Source organism: Armigeres subalbatus, chromosome 2, assembly GCF_024139115.2.
Source record: "Armigeres subalbatus isolate Guangzhou_Male chromosome 2, GZ_Asu_2, whole genome shotgun sequence".
NCBI lineage: Eukaryota > Metazoa > Arthropoda > Insecta > Diptera > Culicidae > Armigeres > Armigeres subalbatus.
The window spans coordinates 288,722,339-288,749,184 of NC_085140.1; the positions used below are offsets into that span (position 1 = coordinate 288,722,339).

At 39.7% G+C, this 26,846-nt stretch overlaps 2 protein-coding genes across 2 annotated transcripts; both read right to left on the reverse strand.

The window, feature by feature from the left end:
- Positions 1–478: 478 nt before the first annotated feature.
- Positions 479–26,846, reverse strand: LOC134212373 (DDB1- and CUL4-associated factor 11). The gene is made up of 8 exons (XM_062690150.1): positions 26,223–26,846; positions 26,074–26,161; positions 7,989–8,406; positions 7,640–7,923; positions 7,333–7,579; positions 7,113–7,268; positions 6,943–7,049; positions 479–866 (listed from the first exon to the last, which is right to left on the reverse strand). Exons 1-8 carry the CDS (start codon positions 26,387–26,389, stop codon positions 681–683), a joined length of 1,653 nt encoding a protein of 550 aa, XP_062546134.1. The 5' UTR covers positions 26,390–26,846; the 3' UTR covers positions 479–680.
- On the reverse strand, positions 8,922–12,911 carry LOC134216507 (uncharacterized). Its single transcript, XM_062695373.1, has 2 exons — positions 12,437–12,911; positions 8,922–9,053 (listed from the first exon to the last, which is right to left on the reverse strand). The coding sequence occupies exons 1-2, from the start codon at positions 12,864–12,866 to the stop codon at positions 9,040–9,042; spliced, it is 444 nt and encodes a 147-aa protein (XP_062551357.1). The 5' UTR covers positions 12,867–12,911; the 3' UTR covers positions 8,922–9,039.

A 26,846-nucleotide genomic window follows, 5' to 3' on the forward strand; every position in this document is an offset into this window, starting at 1 on the left:
GGTGAGTGAGATTTGAGCATGATTCTACCAACACTGGTGTTTGCTGTTAGTGATTCGTAAATCATATTATTGGAAATTATTCGGTTCTTCTCAGGACCAACATACTATACAAGGGAAGATTGAGCCGAGACGAGTTTTATTCAAAGTGCATATTATTCGCTTGATGACCATATTTGATTTCTCTATATACAATCCAGAAAAAAGCGCTTATAGAATTTGTTTTATATCCTTTATGTAACGTAGTTTCATTCACATACCGAATAATTAACCAATACGAAAGCTAAAGAGCATTATTTTTACCTATATATAAAGTACAGGAAAAGATGTCAAATAAATTTGAATACGTTTTCGTTCATCCAATCTGAACTCAAACATTCAATATTTAAAGGCATAGGATAAAGGTATCAATCTCACGTACCTATATATAGTTACTTTTATACACTTTTTAATATCAATGGATAAAAAAATAACGTATGTGTACCGTTTAGAAATATACTTCTTTATTAAGCTGAAACTAGATGACCTTGTGTCAGGCACATTTAAGAATAAAATTGTAGATGCAACTCATATGTCGTTTGAAGGGAAAACACATAAAAACTAAACATCTTCCCCACTGAGCAACTGAATTTCATAGGACTAAGACTGATTGTTTAACGGCCTGTTTCTGAAATTTGATAAGTCTATTCGTAGTTGGTTTGTGCCCGTCGCAGTTCAGCTATTCGGCGCGAACGGCGCAACGGGGGGCTATCGTTTTCACTTTCATCGTCGCTGTCCTCCAGTCGGCGAGTCCGCGAAGAATAAGGGCACGTCTTTTTGTTTACATTTTCCTCGCATTGGTAAGTTTGCAGGTTTACATGGAAGTCCCACTGAAATAGAAATAATTATTTTTATTTATTATGAACCGAAATAGTAAAAAAAGAATCTTAAAACCTAGCCCTTGTCATTATTTCAATTGGCAGTTGAGCATGGAGATGGCACCAGACGTTTTCATGAGAGAATGTGTGAAGTGAAGTGTGAGAATGTGAAAGTGATGAGAGAAGTGTCATGAGAGAACCATTACCAGGCGCATAGTAAAAAACCCAGATTAATCCACCTAGCGATGGTGCCTTTATCGTTTCTTTCGAGTGAGTAATTTCTACGCAATTTTTGGTATGAAAAAAAAGGTATTCGAGACGAGCCAGCCTCAGGCAGAAAGTCACGATAATAAAGAATAAATAATAAAAAAAGTTTTGGCCATAACTTCTGAGCCCATAGTTCAGGCAAATTTTCAATAGGAAACAATGGGACAGAATTCTGCGTCGAATGCAACTTGTTGAGAGCAAATCGGCTTAGGATAAGTGCCAAAAAATGAGTGAGATTTATTTGTCCACAGACATACACACATACAGACATCACCTCAATTCGTCGAGCTGAGTCGATCGGTATATAACACTATGAGCCTCCTATAAAAAGTTCATTTTTGAAGCGAACATATAGCCTTTACGTATACTTTGTATACGAGAAAGGCAAAACGTCATTGCAAGCTACATAAAAATCACGTTAATCCCGAAATTCATGTGAAAAACGATTTCAACGTACATATTTCCTAGCGATTTCATAAAATCACATAAAAACATTTGGGGAAAATCCGCGTAATGGGGTGTAAGACGACCGTAAGTAAAACACAGAAACATTAAGGTAATTCAGCTTTCAATTTTTAGTTTAAAAATAAAATTTGATCGGTTCAATAAACTCGACTGAAAATTAAACTTATATTTTTATATCATTTTATTCGCATGTAGATGTCCTTTGTGATTGATTTCATGCTGAATTCAAAGAATATCACTGAAATACTCGGATCACAGTAATTTTAAACTAAGGATCTGTCTCAATTGGATAATTAAACTGAAATTATACTTAAAAGTGACATTTCTATAATTATCAAATAACCCTGTTCGCAGAGCAAGATTACTTTTGACAGATATCGAATCATTTTGCATCGCTGTCTTATTGGAATACTCCATTGCACAGTGACGTCACACACGACTTTTGACAGGTACTGGTCCTGTTGTTTACAGAGACTTTATTTTAATTTTGAGATACTTCTACCATTCTTTGGATTTTCTGGTCGTCAATTACTTAAGCTTATCGATAATTACCAATATTTGAATGCGGAATGTACGGAATGTCTTCAACATCGTGAAATATGCAGATTTAATTTGGATCAAAAAAAATTCTAAGTCCGAAACGTAAACAACACAACAGGACCAGTACCTGTCAAAATAGTGAGGTTAGGTTTGCCTCGCGCAATGACCTATTGCTGGGTAGCATCAGCCATTCTTATGACCGGGTTATTTGCTAAGGGACTTTTCACAAATTACGTAACGCTATAGGGGGAGGAAGGGGGTCAAGCCGAGTGTTACGATCCATACAAAAAAATTAAACCTTTCATACAGAAAGTGTTACGAGGGGGAGGGTGGGGGTCCAAAATCGGCAAATTTGGCGTTACGTAATTTTAGAAAGAACCCTAATTTTCGAACTGTCACTTTTAAGTTTATTTCTCCAAATGAGACAGACCCTTAGCCATTGAACATGAATTTTCTTGAGCATTAATTAATTCTCGCGTGATTTTTGAAAACGTCGTCTTTCTCTTTTGATTATTACAAAGCCATACTAACATTTACGTCGAATTTTTTTACAGAGATCTAAAGAAAGTAGCTTTGTCTATCGTGCTGAGGTTGAAATTTTGCGCTAAATGCAAAACTAGCTTCGATATTAGTGAAAGAGAGCGTAACGAAAGAGAGTCTTTGATTTGGACATACGTTATCAAAAATCATGCTAGAATTGTCAATCCATGCGCTGAAGGATGAGTTTCGAACGGGCAGCATTCTTCACGCAGATAAAATTATCTCTCATTCTCTCTGTTTGCTTACAAGATGGTCTCGTGAGCGAGCAGCACACGAAGGCAGCTATTCTCTCTGTTTACATTCCGTTTGACAGAACATATCGAGATGTCGCAAATTAATCGATTACATCGATTAATCGTTGTGATAATCGATTAATTTTGAATCGATTACTTCTTAACGATTAATCGATTCAATAATCAACAAGAATCAAGAGTAATTGATTAGTTACTAACTCTTAGATGTCGATTACTTCGATTAATCGATTTATCGTTGTGATAATCGATTAATTTTGAATCGATTACTACTCAACGATGAATGGATTCAATATCGTCAAGGATCGAGAGTAATGGATTAGTTACTAATCGATCAATCGAGATTTTACGACATGTCTAAGAGCATACTCGACAAACTAGTACGGTACCATTCGAAATCTTGTACTGCGAATGGATGAAGAACAACGAAACATATAATGCCGCCGTTTTTGAGAATCGAGAGCAAAAACGTACGAATCGAGAGATTCGATTCAAGATGCGCAATGCCTCCCCTCCCCTCCCCTGCGGCTGCTAAATTGGTGGGACCACCTTGAGAGGGTCGTGAAGGATGTGGAAGAGGCGCGGTGTGCCGCCGTTCCGTTCTCATCTTTGCTAATTTTTCAATATAGTTTTTCCGGCTGGGACATCCACCATAGTTAGCGGTATGCTGCCCACTATAGTTTGCACGCTCCTCGTGTCTTGTTTCTGTCGTAGTTTGCTAGTTCTGCTTTTTTGGGTAGTTTGCATTCGACGGACGGATGCTTCTCGCCACATTTAACGCAAAGTTGAACAATTGGGCTTATTCTGCGAGTCGAGTGACGTGAGGTGAGTCAATTTTAGCAATTCTCACGTGAAGTGACCATGTTATTCAAATGGGGCTATACGACTCTTCTCACGTCACTCCAATCGTGGAATAAGCCCGAATATTGTATTTCCTCATGCCGTGCCGTGACCGGATCGTTGGCAACGGTGACATTGAACAGCATCGGTAGGCATTCTTTCGTAGTATCGCTATTTTACTATGATATTGAAGATTGTTTTTACCGTTTGTAGATCAGAGAGTGCTTATTGCCTACATTTCGGCGGTTAAAAAATTTGATGCTAAAATTACTCAATTATGAGAGTAATGGATTGCACCACGGCTAATAATTCTGCCTATGCAGCGAAAATTTCCATTTTCAAGTGTATTTTCATGTTCTAATTGAATTTTAATGCGGGTTAACGACATATGTGGAGTAGTCTCTTAAAGATCATATTACTTTGACATGATAAAACTTGTTAATAATTGAGGGTGGCTCATATTGTCCCGTATGTTCATATTGCCCATGACTGCTCCTATTTCAGATTCGTTTTATTTTTACAAAACTTGTTTAGTGTTGGACTATCTGGACTATCATTCAACAGTGTGCGAAGTTATTTAGTAGATAGTTAGTTATGGATCCTGTACCCTCCGGTGGTGCAAAGGGCCGAGTTGAAAGATCTCCATCCTGAGCGTTGCCCGGCTATCGCTTTAACCTGTTGCCAGGTTAGATTTCGGTCGACTTCTTTTATTTCTTTATTGAGGCTTCGCCGCCATGAGCCTCTGGGTCTGCCTCTGCTGCGATGTCCCGCTGGGTTCCAGTCTAATGCTTGTTTACAGATTTCGTTTCCGCCCCTACGTAGAGTGTGGCCGACCCAGCCCCACTTCCGATCCTGAATTTCTGTTGCTATCGGCCTCTGGTGACAACGACGATGGAGCTCATTGTTTGAGATCCAGTTGTGAGGCCACCAGGCCCGAATTATATACCGCAGGCATCTGTTAATGAACACCTGCAGCCGTTGAGTGTTCTCCACTGATACACACCATGTTTCGCTAGCGTATAACAGCACAGATTTCACGTTAGAGTTGAAAATTCGTATTTTGGTGCGTTCACTTATCTGCCTGTTTTTCCAGATATTTCTTAAACTCGCAAAGGCAGCCCTTGCGTGCGCCTATGTCGATCTTGGTACCGCCGTCTGACGCCATTTGGCTACCAAGATATAGGAAGCTTTCAACATTCTCCACTGGTTGCCCGACTACTGTGAAACTGGAAGGAGTCATCGTGTTTACATCCAACTATTTGGTTTTGTTGACGTTGATGCCTAAACCTGCCGAAGAGGAGCGCTCGGCAAGGTCGTTGAGCTTAGTCTGCATATCAGAGCGCCGTTGCGCGAGGAGTGCAACATCATCCGCCAATTCGAAGTCATTTAGGTGCTCCATGGTTATAGGCTGCCATAACAGCCCTCGGTTTGGTTCACGGTCAATCGCATCTACCAGAATCTCGTCGATTACGATGAGGAACAGTAACGGTGATATAATACATCCTTGCCTCATACCAGCTACGACCCGGATAGGGTCGGACAAGACCCATTGTGCAGCACTCTACACGAGAAGGCCTCGTACTGTGCCTCGATGAGGCCGATGATTTTCTCAGGAACTCCCTTGCGTCTCAGGGCGCCCGACATATTCTCGTGATTGAGACGGTCGAAAGCTTTTTCGTAGTCAATGAATATCAAGTCTCATTGGAATTCGTTGACCTGCTCCAGAATGATGCGGAGCGTGACAATATGGTCCACACAGGATCTTCCGGCTTGCTGCCGCCGGAGAGTCGCATCGATCTTCTCCTGAATCCGGGCTAGGATAATTTTGCACAGAACTTTGAGAACGGTACACAGCAACATAATGCCTCGCCAGTTATCGCATACAGTCAGGTCACCCTTTTTGGGCACCTTCACTAAGATACCTTGCATTCAGTCGACCGGGAAAGTTGCGGTATCCCAGATATTACGAAATAAACGATGCAGTAGTTGAGCGGATGCCATGGGGTCAGCTTTGAGCATCTCGGCTAATATGCGGTCGACCCCTGGGGCTTTATTCGATTTCATGCTTTGGATGGCTGTTTGAATCTCTAGCAGTGATGGAGCTTCGATATTGACGCGTGTTATACGTCGGATCCTAGGCAGATCTTGCCGATGTGGTGATGGCCTGGCTGGCACTTGAGAAAGTTGTTCGAAGTGCTCGAACCAGCGTTTCAGCTGGTCAGTTGGGTCGGTCAATAACTGATAATTCGCGTCTTTCACAGGCATTGTTGCATTCATCTTCGCCCCGCTTAAACGTCGTGAGATATCGTAGAGGAGGCGAATGTCCCCGGTTGCGGCGGCTCTCTCTCCTTCGTCGGCCAGAGAGTCTGCCCACGCTCGCTTGTCCCGTCGACATGAGCGTTTTACTTCCTTCTCAAGAGCCGCGTATCGTTGACGGGCTAAGACTTTGGCTCCTCTGGTTTCGATCGCTCTATCGCGGCTTTGGCTTCTTTTCGCTCCTCTATCTTTCTCCAGGTCTCATCGGTGATTTATTGTTTTCTCCGGGTGCGTAGTTCGCCCAGATTGTTCTCGCTGGTGGCGATGAAGGCATTCTTGATGGCGGTCCATTGGTCTTCCACGCTGCCACCTTCCGGAATATCTGCAGCACGCGTCTCCAGTTCTTCAACGAAGGACCGTTTCACCGTGGCATCTTCCAGTCGGCGTGTGTTGAATCCTCGTCCAACTCTTTCCTCCTGCCGACGAATCCGCGCAATGCGCAGGCGTATTTCGCCGATGAGGAGGTGATGATCAGATGCGATATCGGCACTACGTTTATTCCGTCCATCAAGAAGGCTCCGTTTCCATTTTCGGCTGATGCAGATGTGGTCGATTTGATTTTCTGTAAAGCCGTCACGGGAGACCCACGTGATCTTGTGAACCGGTCGATGAGGGAAGAGCGATCCCCCGATCACCATGTCGCTATTACCACAAAATTCTGCGAACAGCTCTCCGTTTTCGCTCATTTCTCCGAGACCATGGCGTCCCATAATGCGCTCATGGTTCGAATTGTCGGATCCGATCTTCGCGTTGAAGTAGATAGAAGTATGGAATATAGCGGTAAAATTAAAGGGTGCTCATCTTGCCCCGTCCTCCCCTACTAAACTTTACACATGATTTTTTCATAAAGACAAAATTAATATACATACCGAGCACGTCAGCACTTCCGGCCTATGTGGATGCCAAGCTACATCACGAACTGCATCCCTATGGCTTTCGATGGCCTGTACAATTTTACCAGTTAGAGCGTCGTATACTAAACAAACAAAACATAAACTAGTTTCAAGGAAGTACTAATTTTCTCATTCGTCAAACATACTTATCAGACGACCGGTTCCGCAACCAGTATAAATGTAACGTTGTCCAGTTGTAGCAGCTGGAGAAAATTTGGCCCTAATCAAACTCTTTTGTACACGATGTCCACGGTAGGTCATCACGCTGGTGTCCCCTTCTAACGCTTTCGTTGGGTTATAGACTGGAATATAATAAACGAAAACAATGAGTTCTGTACAAAAAATCATTTATAATAATCAACTTACATCTCTTAGGTACCTCGTCCCAACGGTAGTCCCAATTCCCATAACAAAGATGATTCTTTGATTTGGCAACGGCATCCGCTGGGGAAAATACTCGAAGATCCCACAACTTGATGCTTTGATCCTTAGAGTTGGAAATAATGTAGCGTCCATCACCACGTGAGTCAATATAAGTGATGCCATCGTAATGCCCAACTAGCGCTCCCGCTGCTTCTGGATTCACCTCATTGAGACAGCGACGATCCCATATCTAGAATAGGCAAACAAAATTAATACTCCAAATAATATGTTTGCATATGCATATTATTACTTTTATCAAGCCGTTATCCGTTCCGCTGAAGAAGATGTTTGATGTTTCATCCAGAAATCCAACTGCATTGACATCATGTTTTTCCTGCCCTACTGGAACCATCAAAACGCGTCGATTTGCTACCAAGTCGTATGCATATAAACAACCATCGTTTGCTCCTCCCAGAATTTGCTTCCCACAATTCGAGTATGCAACGGTAAAAACTCCGAATTTTGGACAATTTGGCCGAAGGAAGAGACAGTGTATATCATCCGATTCCATGTTGTGCATGCGAGAGACGAACACTAAATTGGTAAAAAATATCATTTTACAAGCTCTAGTTACCTATTATTCGTAATATATTACTCACAGGCGTCGGCCCACGTGGAGTAGACGAAGTGATCTCCATCGGGACTGAAATCGATATCTAGCACGGACCAGGAGACATGTTTCGCCTCGATCTGTTTCACCAGCGGATACCGACTGGTGGTAGCATCGAACACACGAATCATGCTGTCCTGGCTGGCGCTTATGAACTGAGACCCATCGCGGGAAAACCGTCCGCAGAACACTTTAGATTTGCAGTTGTACATGTGTTTTTCCGTTCGATTCGGAACAAACAAGTTGTTGATTTTACATTTATTGCTCTGTACGAATGGTCCGCCTTTCGCACCCAGTCCACTTTGACGATTTGCAAGCATACGAAGTATGGAAAATTGTTCCGACGGACTGCCAGCGTCTGCTCCATATCCGGACGCTTGTTTAATGCTTTGATAGATAGCACTTTTCTGGAAGTGAAAATAAACGAAGCTTAATGACGTTATTATATACATATATTCGTGTTGACAGCAAATGGGGCGAGGATACTCCTTGTTACATCGTCTTTTTCAATGGATCTATACTACATTCCAATAGAACTTGATCTACTTGACCTGTGTACTAAATATGTAACCACAGAGAAACAGACGTCTCACTTAGGACAAAATGCAATCAAAATCAACGTCACGAAAACATTATTGTTCAATGCTAGAATCACTGTGTGTGGCCAAGCGGCAACCAGATGGCGGTAGGGCGCAAACTTCAAAAGCCATCGACCACCTACAAACAAATAAATCAACCGTTGAAAAGGTGAACGATGGAACATGTGTTAAGTGAGACGTCTGTTTCTCTGTGATGTAGCATAATCTCAGTTATTATTTGTAATATACGACACGGATTTACATTAATTAAAGGTTTTATTTCCATATGTTTCCGATACACGTTTTTCCACGGCGCGCTCGTAACTAACTGTCAAATAAAACGAGGGGTTGTCGGATGAACATAACATATATCACATCCCCGCACTAATTCTATGTTACCATGGATAGCAATAAGATCATAAGATAATTGTAGTTTAATTGCTTACATCTGCTTATAGCACTTCAAATACTGAAATCTGTAAAAAAAACATAATTTTATATCAGTCTCTCATTTGCTTCGTATTTTGCCTAAGCAGTCTCTGAATTTCCAAAAACCCCTCTCGAACCCTACTAATTCTAACTCATCGTCACTGTTATCGCTGATTTCTTCGCTATCAAACCTGTCTGAAATCTGTTCCGCAACTGATTCTGACCAATTTTCTTCCTCATCAACTTCTAACCCTCTCTCACTCTCATTTTGTTGTTCAGGTATTAGCGGTGAATCCATGAGTTTCGTCGTCGGCTCCAATCAACTCCTCATCCATCACTAGGTTTGGCACTGGTAGTGGGGGTCCGTCGTTCCTTACAGGTATGCCAATATCTCCTTGCGTCCGCTTGACTGGTACACGGAAGTATCTAGTACAGATGGGCTGCTTGACTGGTTCCTGTAGTTCATTGCTTTTTGGATTGTTGTCCGGTGTTCTTGTATCGTGTATCATTTGATTGATATGTCGCTTATAGTTCTACCCGTTTTGGTCAGCCGCACCAATTAGTTTCGCCGTCCGAGGATTTTGATTGCCTCAGCAGGCTTCCAACTTGCTTTGTGGGGATCTGAGTAATCCCGTACCATTATCTTATCACCTTACGAAAACTTAACTTCTCTAGTATCGCGGTAAGTATTCACTTGGACAACTTGACACTTCACAATTGCTGATTTTGCTTCTCGTTCCATTCTAGACTGCTTGAAATTCTTAGGCCTCGAAAAATCTAAAGTTGTTCTAATTTGACGTCCCATCATCATTTTGCTGGAGAGATTCCTGTAGTGCAGTGACTTGTGGATCGATATCCCATCAAAAATTTGCAACGGCTTCCCTGACCTCTGTCCTTCCACTGGATAAGCATTTTAAAAATGAGGCTTTAAATGTTTTCACTGCATTTTACGCTTGACCGTTGGTTGCCGGGTGTCCTGGACTTGTTAAACGTAATTGGATACCGTTCGCTGTTAAAATTCCGAAACTTGCCGGCCGTTAATTGGGTACCATTGTCGCTAACTATTTCTTCCATGATTCCAAACCTACTTATACACTCGGTTAGTTTACTCAACACGAATTCTGTGTCGCACTTTGTTGTAGGAAAAACTTCCACCCATTTAGACAACGCATCTATCATTATCAGAAAGCTCATTCCCTTCACTGGGCCTGCGAAATCCAAGTGTACTCTGCTCCACACACGTTGAGGTGGTTTCCACGGAATTAATCGAGCTTTTTCTGGGGAAGGCCTGTTAGTGAGGCACACTGAACAATTTTTAATATATTTTTCCAATTCCTCGTCTATTTTCGGCCACCATACCGTGCTTCGCAATATTGTCTTGCTCTTGACTACTCCTAAGTGTGACCGATGAATCTGTTCCAGTACAATTTTCCTGAGGCCGGTTGGGATGACCACTCTGATACCTCTCATCACTAATCCATCTTCCAGGGAAAGTTCGTTGCCAAACTTGCGGTATGGGCTATTCACTTCCAATGGCTTACCCGTAAGCAAATGCTGCTGAACCATGCTTAACTCTTCATCCGTTTGCATTGCAGCTCTCACAACGTCACAATCCATAACCCCTTTCTTCACTACTGTTCAGGAAGTTCAAATAGCTGTCATCTTCTTTCCACAGTTTCCACGATTCGAATGGAGCTCGCGATGCATAGTCTGCTATGTTGTTCTGTGAGCTTACATGTTCTATTTTATAGCTGAATCCTGCCATGAAATTTGCCCATCGTTGCATTCTACTCGCAGCTATCGGAGGGATTCCTTTAGTAGGATTTAAAATCTAAAGCTGCGGTTTATGATCCGTTCTGATGGTAAATGTGCTCCCGATCAAATAGTGGAAGAACTTGTTCAGACCTGTTCAGACCATTTACTATTGCCAAACCTTCCCGTTCAATTACACTATAGTTTCTTTCCGCCGCATGTAGAACTCTTGAAGCATAAGCTACTAGCCGTTTTCGTTCCTTTCTCTTTGCAGCAGAACTGCTGAAACTCCCTTCATAGATGCATCACAAACCAATACAAGCGCTGCTTCTGGGTTGAAATGGGCTAACATAACATCCTGACAAATTTCATGTTTAACTTTGGCAAACGCGTCCTTACACTCTGCCGTCCACGAAAATCTTTCCCCCTTTCTCAAAATGCGATACAACGGACACATAATCTCGGCCATACCTTTCACAAATTTAGCATATTGATTTACAAGTCCAGCAAAAGCACGCACTTCTTGAACATTTTCTGGTTCTTTGGCTTCTCGGATTGCCTTTACCCGATCTTCCGTCTTCCTTAATCCATCTGATCCTATGACATGGCCCACATAGGTTACTTCGCTTTTAAAAAACTGACATTTCGCTTTGTTGAGCTTAAGGCCTGCTTGCTTGCAGATTTCTCAAATAGTCCTCATCATCTTTTCCAGAGACTAGAACATCGTCAAGAAAATTTTGGACTCCAGGAATTCCACACAACAATTTTTCTAGCTCACGTTGAACGATACCAGATGCCGGACGGACTCCAAACGGCAGTCTGTTCATCTTGTACAACCCTTTGTTTGTAGAAATTGCACAAATTTCTTTGGATTCTTCATTCAGCAAAAATTGGTTGTAGCACTTTGACAAATCCAGCTTGGTAAACTTTTTTCCGCCATTCAACTTGCTGAAAACTTTCTCTACTGTTGGTAATGGATGAATTACATCCTTCACGTATTGGTTTACCGTTGACTTGTAGTCTCCGCAAAGCCGAACAGTTCCATCGCCTTTAAGTACCGGTACCAAAGGTGTTCCCCACGTCGAATTGTCGCACTTGCTGATTATTCCTTCTTTCTCCATCGCATCCAACTCCGATGACACTCTGTCTACTAACCTGTAAGCAACTGGCCGAGGCTTCCTAAACACCGGTTGCGCATTTTCTTCTAGATCAATATTCACGGTACAGTGTTTGTACGCTCCTAACCCCGAACTAAACAGCTCCTGATGTCGATTAATCAAATCGTGCAAACGCTGCTGTATGGTGCCATACATTGTGCTTATAGAATACACCTTCAATTGGAACTGACGAACGAAATTTCTTCCAAGGAGGGGTGGTCCACCTCTGTCAATAATCGCAAATGTTAAAGAACTAGAAGAATCCCGGTATTCGACTATCGGATTAATAACTCCCTTTACCGCCAATTCCTCTCCACTCTATCCCTTCAATTGTATGCTCGTTTTGTTCATTTCGTAGTTACGGAAGTGTTCAAGATAGAATGTCCATGACATGACTGACACTGAAGCTCCTGTATCTAACTGCATCTTGAATCTTCTTTTTCCAATGCCCACACTCAATACTACTGGCGAATCACATTCCTTCTCACTCACTGAAAACACATTCTCCACCCGACACTTACTGATGAAATTTTGCTGCAAGGTCACCTCATCCTCTGCTTCCTCCATTTGCTGCTCATCTTGCTCTCTTACGTAGAAATTCCGCTGGTACGAACAGGCCGCCTGTAAGTGACCTCGTTTGTTACACTTCTTGCAGACATATTCCTTGAAACGACAATCCCGTTTGTAGTGACCTTGCCTGTTGCAAGCTAAGCATCTGCCCATCGGTTGTCCTCGATTTCCGGTAGTCTGTCGACGGTTTGCTCCCTGTTTATTCTGATCGATTTGAAAAATTCCTGCTACTTTGATCGAATCCGGCTCATATTTAACTGCTATCTCGTACGCCCGCTCAAATGTTAGGGATTCGTCTTCTTCGCATATGCGATCGTACGCTTTCCCGTCCAATCCGTCAACAAATTTCATCAGCAAACTGTGCTGAAGATGATTTCCCATCTTGCAGTTCGAGGCTAAGTTCTTGAGGCGAGCCGCCCAAGCATTCAGTGATTCACCTCCTCTCTTTTTGCTCTCACGAAGCCACGGCGTTCCTTATGAATTACAACTGGCGGTGTGAAATGCTTCGATAACAATTCGCACAGCTGATCATACGTCATAGAGGCTGGAGCGTCTAGTGTGCACAAATCCCGGAGCAGTTTATAAGTTTTGGCTTCACATTGGTTTATCAAAACCGCTTTTTTCATATCCGGATCCACTTTGTTTGCAGCAAAATACTGCTCCAGCTGCTCCTTATACAGCTCCCATTCCTCACTGCCACAGTCGAAATTCCGAAATACTGGCCCTTGCGCCATGTCTCCGGCTCTTTAAGTACCCGAACACGCGTGTTACGATACACTACTCGTCGCCAATGTAATATACGACACGGATTTACATTAATTAAAGGTTTTATTTCCATAGGGTAAATCACTACTTGGGCCTATGGACCCCATTCCCGGCTCACTGCACAGAAAGCTAATGATTTATACTGTTTAGTAGCCGTAGGTTTATGATTGATCATTTTAAAAAAGTCTCCTATTTATCTCGCACAATACTCAATATTTTTCAACCATTTATTTCACTTTTAATCGATCCAATTATAGAAAATAAAAATGTAGATTTCAAACTTTTGCTCTTCGTTGCAACACCACTGAGCCGAAGTGATTCTTTCCACTTTTACAAAACGGTATCATCAAATAAACACCTACCTGAAAATCGTCACAGTGCTCGATACAACCATTGCTTCAGGCTGTTTATCACCACACAATAATGCTAAACTCACGCACTTCAATCTTTTCTAATTGTTCGTATCACTAGATTTTATATAAACATATTGGAATACATTTAAAAATGTATCCTCAAACCGAACAAAAAATCACCTCGGCCCAAGAACTTCTAGCTGTACAGTGCTGCCAAAAGGCCATAAGTCTTATTTTATTTAATCCTTATTTAATCCTTCATCGTTAATAGGAAAACTGTCTAATACGTTGAAGCTATCATTTTTTTTATAATTTTCTCGATTTCAAAAGGTGGAAAAGATATTGTTTTTAAGTGTTTGGAAGAAATTTGGATGAGTAAATATATCTTCTCAACCAAATAAAAATGATTATGAATAATACCATCTGGCATCTTGTTGTCGTTGAACGTGCATATTTTTGTTTACGTCGCATTTTCTACCGTCCCGAGAGAGAGAATGAGAGTAAGATGTTGAGAGATTGAGTAAAATATTGCGTATGCCGAGGAGATTTGGGGTATGCCGGATAAGCAATCGCCTATGACTGAAATGAGTGCTGCACCATGTTAATTTAAATCAAATAAAAGCTTTTTCAAGCGGCGTTTAGCAAGAATAGCTATTTTTTAAGCAGAGTTGAACCCCATTGCAATATTACACGGCACACAAAATTTAGGAAAAGTTGCTACTTGTCATAAATATCAATTGAATAATACAGTCTTACGTATGTTAGGCCGGGAATGTGGTAAGAAACCCTATATCCTATATGTAACCACAGAGAAACAGACGTCTCACTTAGGACAAAATGCAATCAAAATCAACGTCACGAAAACATTATTGTTCAATGCTAGAATCACTGTGTGTGGCCAAGCGGCAACCAGATGGCGGTAGGGCGCAAACTTCAAAAGCCATCGACCACCTACAAACAAATAAATCAACCGTTGAAAAGGTGAACGATGGAACATGTGTTAAGTGAGACGTCTGTTTCTCTGTGATGTAGCATAATCTCAGTTATTATTTAATTGAAAGTTTGTGAATGAATATGTATCTTGTATGCAAGTACAATTGATACACCACACTATGGAGCTGAGAATGTTCCCCACCGAAAACATCCTGGGCCTGATCGAGAATCTAACTCGCCATCTTCGGTTTGGTAAAACGTGGAAAAAGTTGAATTCCAAAAATGCATAAAGAACACATATCTACACCGCTCTATTTTATTAACTACATTAATAGTCATACTAAAACTTCGCACCTCAATACACAGTGTATAGAGTAGAGTGGGCAAGAGTACGCACTTAGTTTTCAATCGAACATGGGGACCTTATAAACAAGCTTCTGCATATCAAATCAATGTAGACGATTCGTATACTCTTCCTTTATGTTACCCATTGAAAAAAATAAGAGATATAATTAAACTCGTTTTAGCAGCACCCTTATTGCCTTACACCTCAAAAACGCACTCTTATTGGGTACACCTCAAAAACGCAAACGTATTGGGTGGGTAAGAGTACGCACTTTTCAAATCATGTATTTTTAGCATTTATTAATTTTTTTATGAATGTTGCTTTTGATAAAATGAAATAAGCAATGAGATGAAATTGTATTTTCAGACTATGTCTAGTCTGGTCTAATACAATTTCATGATTTCGATTCAGCGCTTTGTTCGCTAAGTCACTTCTAACACCAAATGACTTCAGCTTATCCTTAGAAGAAGAAACGACTCAGGTTCAGTTCAATAAAGTTAATTGCCTATTTCCGGGAATTAAACCACCCGACTTGGACATTAATTTACAATATTGTGAAAACTCATATGTGAATATGTACGTTATGTGGAAGATATTGATTTGGAAAATATTAAGTCTTGTGTAAAGGAACTTTTTCTTCTTCTTCGAAAACTTAAGTGACCTTACGATTGATGAAGCACCAGCAATGACAGGAAAGAACAATGGCGTTGTGACAATCCTAAGCAAGGGAAAACAATCACATAGGTTGGCGATATTTCCATGCCATTGCATATCCACCAGAAGGATCGATATGCGAAAACGATCAATATTCCTCAAGTATTGACGCTCAACGTACGGGAAGTCAACCACCACCAATTATAAATTATGTTGACGATGTTGAAAGCCGAATACGGAGACTTGCTGTATTATTGCGAAGTTAGTTGACTAAGCCGTGGTACCATGCTTGATTGATTTTATTTTTTTCGAAAGGAAAATAGCACTAAAGGTAAACTCTGCCCGAGCTGAATAATGATGAATAGATGAGTGACTAGGCTTTTCTAGCAGATACCGCAAACATCTCAATTACTTGAACATGAAGCACTTTGGCATAGTGGGTTACTGAAATCTGGTACATTTCTCTCATCCTGCTGAAAACAGTTCATGCATATCTGTTCAATATTCCATTTTATCAACACAGTTAACCGATGAGAATAATTTACCTGAAATGTTTCAAATAGATCTCTAATGCGACGAAAACAAAGAATTGGAGCGCAAATTGCATCATTTCTCATTTTTGTGTTTTTTCAACAGTGAGCACGCCGGATAATAACAAAACACGACGCAAATTAAGCCTAAATTGCTCGTTTTGCGAATGTTATTGATATTGAAGCATGTTAATAATGGAACAGATACCCTAAACAAAAAAAGATTGTTTGAACGCAATCGTGTATAGTTTTCCCAGAAAATGAAAAAAAAACGCTGAATATTTTGAAAATATTTAAAAAGTTATGTACCGAATATTTTCTGGCCCACCAACAAGTCAAAACAAAATTTTCAAAACGACTTATCTGCTTTTGTAAACAAAGATTCAAACGACGATTTGACGAATATGATAGCTCTCACGCAAACCAACACCATCAACAGGTAGCGGAAATCTTCACCTACCTATTGGTGGTGTTGGTTTGCGTGGGAGAGCTATCAGATTCGTCAAATCGTCGTTTGAATCTTTGTTTACAAAAGCAGATAAGTCGTTTTGAAAATTTTGTCTTGAAGTGTGAATTCTAAAACTTGGCCCGTGGCTTGAAAAAGTTGGGCTGGCCTTGGACTAAGTGATTACTGATGCTCAAGAAAATATAGGATATAACGATATGCGAAGGTTTTTCCCTTCTCGTACAACAAAGTGATCACTCCTAAAATGATTTTTTTTTTGAATGGAGGCCCCGAGACCCATAGTGTTATATACCAATCGACTCAGCTCGACCAACTGAGGTTATGTTTGTGTGTGTGTGTTTTTTTCCTAAGCAATGGAGGGGGAATCTGATCAACAGACATCCTGAGTTCGACGTCCAGGAAGTGCGGGGTTAGGGACCACCTCCAACAGCAAACGAGAGAGGCAGGAGTACATCCCCGACCCGCTAAACCGTTTCCATTGCCAGGCCCATCGTCCCTTTGGTACAACCAGAAAGTAATGCTTCAAAGTGGGGCCAATGCACAACGCACCCTCGAGGTTAGCTGCATGTCCTTGCAGCACCGAACATCGTGACTCGCTTTTTTACATCACCATGGTATCGTGCCAGCGCATTGCCGGCTTTCCAGGTGGCCTTACTACGCCCTATGTCCTCGGAAGGTGGGAAGGGTCGACTTCACGCCTGGTATTAAGAATGATGATGCCGCGTACATCCCAAATTGACCTCTCTGCGATAGGGCCTTTTCGCCAAAACACAGAGGGACTTGCCGACGCGGTGCTTACGCCTGCCCCAGCCTTGACGAGGACCCCTTTCCGTCCTCGGGCTCGGAACCCGCCCGGTTGACCGACGCACATAGGAGTAAATAAGCCAATTCTTGGCCAAAACTATTTTTTGCGGTTATTTGGGCCTGATATTCCTAGGACGAAGTAATAATTGCCAATTATGCAGGAAAATGCAATTTTTTGGCTAAATCTATCCACCTAACAGTGTAAAACCAGATAAAAATGTTAAAATACATATGTTTTCAAATAAAACCTCGCGTTTTATGTAAAATCTCTTGCTTCCGCTACGCGAACGATTCTAAAATGGCTATATTTTTCAAAGTAGCAAGAAACCCGTAGTTAAAGCTCTATCCTTAAATGGATTTTCTAACATTTACATAGGAAAAAAAAACATTTAACTTCTTCTTCTTCTTGCCCAAGATCCCAAAAGAAAAATGGTTGTATAAATTCGCATGCACAAAAGTAAACACTGGTTTTGCTTGAACACTATTTTCTCCTTAACTTAAACCTTAACCTTAAAAATTAGGGTCCTGAAAAGGTGAAGCCTGTAGTAAAAAATATAAATCACCTGTATTCTATATACCATGGCTTGAAACAACATCGATTACCATGTCCGAAGCCCACAAAATGCCATAGCTAGCCATGACGAAACTATCATTATTAGGCACCGTTCATAAATTATGATCATTTCAATGAAAACGGGTTCATCCTAAATCTAGGTTGTAACAGATTTCTCTACAATGCAGAATTTATAGATAAGCAATTTCAATATAAGGTTTTCAGAAAGATATCAACGCAACTCATGGGAGACCCATTATTCTATTTGTGTCCTGACAAAATGCATGCTAAATAGCATGCTTTTTACTTTTTTTCTGGATTCTTTATATGTGGTAATTTATGAACAAATGTTAAAATTTTGTTTTAAAATGATGAAAAATCGCATTTTATTCAAATAGCTCCGACTCTAATTTGTGGACGTTTGCGGACGAGTTTTCACATGGAATGCTTAGTCCATATATTGAAGTTACACCCAAGTGTTTTATCTTTGCCGGATCATGCCGTATAGATTAACTTTTCCTCTGAAGAAAAACATAAAAAATAGAAAAAATTGGACCATAAGCATGAACAAAATGGAGACATACAACTATAATCTACTCGTTGTGTACTAATAATAGCTTGTGGATAACATTTATGTTGTGTAAAAATCAGATTTTCCAAATACTCCACAAATAAAGTAGATAAAATCCAATTCAATACCTCATTTTTGAGCCCTGATTATATTTTTTTTACGAAATTTTGGGTCACTTCTGAAACAGCTCAGCCGATAAAACGGCGTTCCAGCCATCTTTACACATCCTTCGAACTAGGTTGTCCGGGGTAGTGTCCAGACCACATGTGGCAAGCATGTGGTCACGCATTGCGCGAAAACGTGGGCACACGAACAACACGTGTTCCGCCGTTTCTTCTAAACCTGCGCACACCGGACACTCAGGCGAGGCCGAGTGTCCGAACCGGTGTAGATACTGTCTGAAGCAACCATGGCCTGTAAGGAGCTGGGTCAGGTGGAAAGTGATTGACCCACGTGCCTATCAACCTGTGTCCATCTTACCTACACTGTGATTTTGCAGCACGCTTAAACGCCGGGCACTTCGAACCCCCCATGGACTGCTTGCTGTTCACAGCTTTGCTGGAACAAATCCAACAATTGGAAGGGTTCGTGCAGCATTGTGCCTTATGTCCCTCCAATCCGCAGCGTCGGCAGAGTTTACTTCCTTCAGGGCCTTTGCAGTCCCATTGCTTGTGCCCCGGTTCCAGGTTGCCTTCTTAGCATGTATGCATTTTACCGACATACGACAAAACACTGAATTCACCCTTCTTTAAATGCGCGTATTAGCACGGTATGAGGAAAAATAATTATATTTGTATAACATGCACGCGTTACTTCGATATAAGGCAAACGACGAAACGGGTTCTGATTTCTTAAAATACTGCGTTTTTTTAAAATGACGGCATTTGGAAAAACAGAAAAGACAGAATCATCGTTTTTGATCCGAGGTCACATTAGTCTGTATGAACACTTAACATCCTAGCATGAGACAACGGACAGGAGCATTCACATAACACCCAGTGGACCAGTGAGAACTTTTCGCTTTACGAAAAGTTTTCTCGTTACCGGGGCGGGAATCGAACCCACACTCCACAGCACATGCGTCTAGCTAGACGGTTGACGTCGCTAACCGCACGGCTACAAAGCCCACGTGTATTGAAAATCTTTGGATTGACCTTCTTTACATACACGCGCTTTCTCGATACAAGACAAAAGCTGGGTTCTGCGTTCTTTAATGCACGCATTTGCCCGGAGGTACACCGTTTGGTATAAAATAACTTGGCATAATTTTCGTTTTGCATAATAGCCGTTTGGCATAAATTGATTTAAAATAATATATACTCAGAAAAATTATAATTCTTACAGAATAGTTTTTATTGGCATTTATAAAAGTTATACGGTTATACAGTCGCCTCTCCACATCTCGATATTGAAGGGACCATGTAGATAATGAGAGATCGAGGAATGGAAGGAAAATTGAAATGGGTACTAGATCCAAAAAAGCTCGTTGCTATGAAAAGCGACAACAAAACAAAAGTCATTTCTTGTTGTTGATGTGTTTGTTATTATTCAAAGATGGTCTAGTAGCCTAAAAATTTGAACATATCGTCATAGGGAGAGTAAATCTAGAGCAAAATATGATCAGAACACAACGAAATAAAGAGATATTGAGATAGGCAGGTTATCGAGATGTAGAATGCCCAAATGTATGTAGATTGAGGGGACTGAGGAAACCATCGACATAGGGAGAGATATCGAGATATAGAACATCGAGATGTAGAGAAGGCGACTGTAATTTCAATGATTTTTCCTTCATTTGCACATAGGCTATTATTTCAGTTTAAATGGCTACGCTTTAATAATTGATATTCTTATCAACGATTTACTGCCTGTAATCGCAAAACTATCCCATATGAATAGGAAAACCAGCAAAGATGGGACAACTATGTAGTTACAGGCAGATAAGGTTCTTTAAAATTTCCCAGAAAATTGTCTGTCGAAACCCGTACCATTTGAATCTTTTTCTTAGATAATATTTACTAATTCCGAGGAGACCATTCCTCAGAACGTATTACTCCTAAAAAAGTGAAAGTAAAAGATGTGGCCTTTCTTTTAAATCACGGTGCAATGCGAAAGAGGAGATCATTGCGTCTTTTATATTACGCGATTGCTCAGGATAATGCAAGAGAGTTGATGATGCTTTCTTCGAAAGCATGCGCCTTCTTTAATGTCAACATCAAGAAGTCCATGTTGAAGTCCAGCTTTAAGTTGCGTAAAGAATATGATTATTGCAAATAAGATCAATTTCATTGCGTAATTTCATTAGATAACATTCGTTCAATGACATATTTTCAGATAAATAAGTTGCTAATTCAATGATTATAGAATGCGAATGAGGTAAGTATTACGCAACATTGTACAAATGTATCATACATGCCAATCTTCTATTTCAAAGGAAACAATTTGGCTAGCAAATTTTTTTGACGTAAACTACGTCTAAGGGGAAGACTCGGATACAGGGTGACAAATGAAAATTTCCAAATTCGAGACCGTCACGAAATCATGAAAGATTTCAAACGTTAATAGCTCCTTTATTTTTCAATGGATTTTCGAGATTTTATTATAAATCGAGTCGGAAACTCTCCAACAATTTTTTAAGTCCATTGGAACTATTGATTATCAATGTAAAAACAATGAAAATTCCAATTCATTATCAACCCAGTAAAATTTCAGAGTTTCGTTACGACCGCCGTCTGGTGCCGTTGGTTGTTGCGCTCTACTTTTGTGCGGTGATTCGCACAAAAAGTACCTACAACAATAGAACCAGGAATGACCGCGGTCGGAGCAAAAAAGTAGTGTTTATGAAAAACTGCTACAGATGCTGGACATGTTGATGTAAGCAAGAGGTGATCATTAAAATTGATTATCAACTAAATATAAACAAAATTTTTCTACTATTTAGGCAGCAGCCCTTTATAATAACACTTCAAAAGTCACAACACTCGGAGAAAGTAAAGGCATCATCACCACTGCGGAATAATAAATTTGGGGTTTTTAAATGAAAATTTTAAATTGTCATATTCAACCATTTTCATATATTGAGTTACGCTAATTTTGTTCGAAACACAAATGAATTGGTATGAGATCGAACATGATTTGCGGAAAAACTACACATTACACGTGGCAAAACGTTTACCAAAACGAACCTCGCCACCTCACGACCCCATATATCCAATATCCCAATTATTACTCGTGGAAGTGCAGATGACTCGTCGGCCTCTATTAATAAAAGTATCACGTCAAATATCATGTTGGTTCTCTTTGTAATTACATCTGCCCTGGCAGAAACAGAGTAACAACCGTGGCAGTCTAACATGCTCATAAGAGAGGTTCAAATTTTGACTTTTTCGCTCCCCTATGCTTAAACGGTGGTATCAGTTGTCTTTTTAGAACTTCCCTAATTTTTAGCAGAATTGGTTGTAATTTGACTTAGCACGCGCGATTTGAAGTTTGAGAATTACTATGAAAACAGTAACTTTTTTGGAAAACCGTTTTGCAATGTTGCTCATTAATATATAAAAATATTTATATGAGTATGTTGGCAACATAGGAAATTTAACGAGCGAATAAATCGTTTTTGTTGTTTGTTTGCTGCTTGCAAGAAACATTTTTAAGGAAATACTAAATCGTGGGAAATTCAATTGAGCACGTAAAAGAATAACATATCAATAATGAGCATTTTTGCTTTCATTATAACTTTGCTTACGAAATCGATCGGTTCGCAACAACAACCGTCTTACAGATTAGGAAATATTCTTCGAAGTCTTCGGGTTGATTATATTTAGGGGGAGATCCTCCACTGCCGGACAAAAAAACTCTAACTATCCGGATTATGTTTTCTTTTGAACCTTATACATAAAATATGGCCATTGATGATTCATACAAGCTATTTTTGATCATTTGAACACGTTTTGCGACGATGAATTTTGGAGAAAAATTTAACGGTTCAGAAAAATGTCTCCTAGTACCGGACACTATTGCATCAAAATGTTCAAATATTGTTAAAATGTGACTAAGTTCCTGTTACATGAGTAACTGTAAATAAGCTGTACATATTAAACATTGTTAGTAGAGCTTATTTGACTCTTTAGCTAAATTTTTTACATCTTAATTCAAATTCTCACCTTTTTGAATGTCCTGTTCAATTTTTGTTTCTGCTAATTTCTGTGGATTTCTCAGGAAGAAGAAACAATTGAATTGAAGTAAGTGTAGCAAAACAGGTGTTAAAAATGGCTATGAAAAATCTCAATGTCCGAACACCACAATTACCGTGCACGCACCATACTTTGCGCAGTTAAGGAAATGCAAAATTGAATCAACTCGTACATATTACCGAAAGTAGCTATGAGCATGTAATAGTTGCCAAGATGTAGCATTAGTATCATATTATTGATGGCGAACTAGATTTGGTAACAACATTTGCAATAAATAGTAAATTGAACGTATCAGCAGACCACTTATTATATGCCTAACTTTGCGCACATAACTTGGAAAATTTCGAACACGAAGGTCGCGTCTATCATACAATTTTTCATTCAAATTTTATTTTTTCAGCTAATACTACTATTACAAAGCATGTTCATTCCATTTGTAGGCATATTTGAGCATATTTGAGAATATGAGGATGCCCAGCATTGTTTTCTTATGATTCGATATACTTAGTATATTTTCACGTCTGTTGGTGTATGTACAGCCTCATTTATGTACAGTGGCCACAGCTAACAAAAGTTCTTTTTTGCGTAAACCCTATTCCGACGAGGTATATCACAAATGTTGAAAATATCGAAGAAATACGAGTTGTGCGCAAAATTAGGTACACTGTATTGAAAAATTGTTCCTAACATTGCGCATAATAAATTTTAACGAAAAATGTAAATAACAGAACAAATTCTCGTAAGATGGCTTCAACAATATTATAATTATTAGGTCCATGTGTAATCAGTTGTCAGCGAATGTAAAAATTTATAAAAAATACAGTTTTTCGGGTATACCGTCACTTGTCATTTGTGCTAAGAACACGCCATTTTGGTCATTTTCACTGTTTTCAGTACACATTCCAACTATTAAAATGAAAAATGTGTGATTTAATTGCAGCAAAATGCATGCACTGTTATAATAACATGTATATTATGCTGACAAGTTGTAATTATATTTCGAAATTCAATTTAAACGCATTCTATAACAAAAATAATCGCGAAATGCGCAAAGTTAGGAGCTGCGCAAAGTTAGGTGCGTACACGGTACATGGTACATCTAACAAATCGTCATCATTATTTAAAATATGGCTAATATGGACCATCTTTACATAATCAGAATGCATTAGATCGATTTTAATATTGTTGGTTCAAACCTTCTAAAAGAACGCGAAACATGAAAATTTTAGGCATTTTTATTCAATTTCAAATTTTGTACAAAGCTTACCACATGAAGATCTGATATCCCATGCCGTTAAAAGTCTTTTCAATAGCTTCCTTTTGTACTTAATAACTTAAAAGAGGGAGCTCTGTAAGTATCGTTTTAAGAAGTGTCCGGTATTGGGAGGTGTCCTGTGCTGGGGGATCTCCTCCTAAATAGGTAATGAGCCGCCTCACGAAACGATCCTTCACATACGGGGCGATTTCCATACAAACTTCAAACTGCTCGTACTCAGTTAAATTACAACCAATCCAGTTGAAAATTTAGGAGGTTCATCAAAACAGCAAATGTTATCGTTCAAGCATAGGGGAGCGAAAAAGTCAAAATTTCAATCACTCTAAGCTCTAAGCAAATTGATTATTATCTTATGATCTGCTTTACGTAGTTTACGTCGGGCGGTCGTATCTTGCATCTAACCCTTCTGATTTTTTTTACATTATATCAAAACATTAAAATTCAAAGAAAGATGTATTTCCTGCATGATTCTATTCTTATAAGTATGTTACTAGCCTTTTTTATAGCCCTTTTTTAATACATATTCCAAATTATATTAAAATAATAGAAACTTAATCTCTCTGCGAAACAGGTTATTCCGGAAAATGTCATTCCGCGAGATGGGTGATTCCCGCGAAATGCACCATTCCGCGGAATGTCGCAATCCGCGAAATGGGTTTCCGCAATGTGGGAATCCGCGAAATGGAATTCCGCGGAATGATATTCCGCAATTTGTCATACAATCACTGTATGCTATAATAAAATTGATAAAAATCATACAAAATATCTAGCAGATTTATGGACAAATTATTGACGTTGTCGTTTCTGTTCTGTTATTATCAACGTATACAAATTATCGACATTGTCATTTCCCGAATAAAATTTAAAAGCATAGCATTAGCATTTTTACGGTGTAATTCGTAGATTGGAAGTGATACTCATGTTTTACTTTTGAGATCCTTATCTAGAATGCTATCAGAAATCAAGAAAGGGAGTGGTCCTTGATTCCAGTCTTAGACAAAAATAACAGAAGCATGAGGATTACTACTCCTGGCCACGCCCATCTTCACCGCAACTAGGGAGAGGAAGGTAGTGTTGATGTGGTACTTACTTAACAAGAGGCCACCGACTTAGCGACACCCTCATAAATACCACGGAGTTGTATAATGAAGAAGGTATTCGTTGGGTCATGATTTGCCTGTAGCTGGCAATGTAACCGTAGTAGATCTTACCCCGTAATTACATCACGTTAAGGTGTCTACCCAGCGTTACGAAAATCAAAATTTAATGTGACCGGCTGATTCTGATTTTCGAACTGTCGCTTTTAAGTTTAAATTGATTTTCATTCGGAAAATGACAGTACGTAAATAATTCGTCCATCTTCATTTACATTCTCTTATCTTTATCTTTATAGCAGAACAATGGGGCCTTCCTAAGTCAAGCGGTATAAAGCAAGGCCATCTAAAGACAGCTGGGTTCAATTCCTAACCCGGTCTAGGAAATTTCCGAATTGGAAATTTTTTCGACTTCCTTTACCATAACAGTATCATCGGGTTTGTCTCATGACATACGATTGCAATTATGGTTACTTAGAAACATCACAGTTAATAACTGAGAAAGTGTTTAATAAAAACCAAGCTGCAATGCGGCAATGTCCTAGTGGGGGATGTAATGCTAAATTACCAACAAGAAGAAGAACAATGGAATCGTCACGTCTTTACGTGTTCACGCTTAATGGTGTTTTATATAACGATTATTTTAATATTAATTGACCTACCTATTACGTAACGAGGCTGGATTAATGACTATTTTAGGCATTTTATGTGCTATCAGAATATATAATAAAATTACATTTAACATCCAACTGACAAACAGCTTTGTTTAATGTATGCAGTTGAATATCTTCATACATTTATTATTCTGATCCAAAACCATAAACCTAGCAACGTTAATTCAATTTCTGGTACAATCAGGCTAAACTAGATATAATGGCCACAATTGCTATTATAGGCAGCAATCTTTTTTGGACGTTGGCGCTATGTATGGCCTGGATATAAAATTTGAATAATTGTCTTGATTCTAAATTGAAGTTTAATGTTTTTCATAAAACGTTTTGTGCTCTTTTATTTGAAAACCTATTTTGCTTATACACTATACCAACGTACCTTCAATTGCTCCAAGTTTGGTCGTCTTTTGATAACAGGCAGGGACATCGAATAGAAATGATCGTTGTTGAGAATCTGTATCTCGCCGCTGTTTGAGAGAAAAAGATAGATTCGTTTACACAACCATTACGGAAACATCATCCAACTACCTGCTGATTAGTTGTCGTAAAATTGATACTAAATGATTCTCCTGTGTAGCCTCCTCCCCTTCCATAGGATCATCGAAAAGGTCTTCTTCGTCGATAATATCAACATCTTCCAATTCTACGTCACTCATGTTCGCCAGGGCACGACTACGCAGGACAATATTGCCCATAAAACCTTCTGAAGGTCCCTTAACTAAGGGAGTTAATAATCCGAAAAGTAAGCCCTGCTTTCCGGAACTCACAACCGCTTAATCGTCAACAAATCTAATAATTTCTCTAATAAGGATTGGTTTCCACGCTAGGATTTCACAAGATTATGCGACCTTGTTTCGGGAATCGCAGACTGAGCTCTCGTCCAAGGCGACGAATAGAATCGTCCAAGTCACGCAGTTTGCTTGTTTCTACGCAACTAAAAATTACCTCACAGGTATCACGACCGTTCCTTTTAAATACCGTAGAACTTGATTGTTGAAAATTGTTCTCTGTAATGCCTCACTAATCGTAGAATAAATTCAAAATATTTCACGATTCAATTAACGGGTTTACTTTGATTTTTTTTTCAATTTTATTCTAACGCGACGATAAAAATGAAAGAAAATGAAGAACAACAATGACCAAAATTTTGAC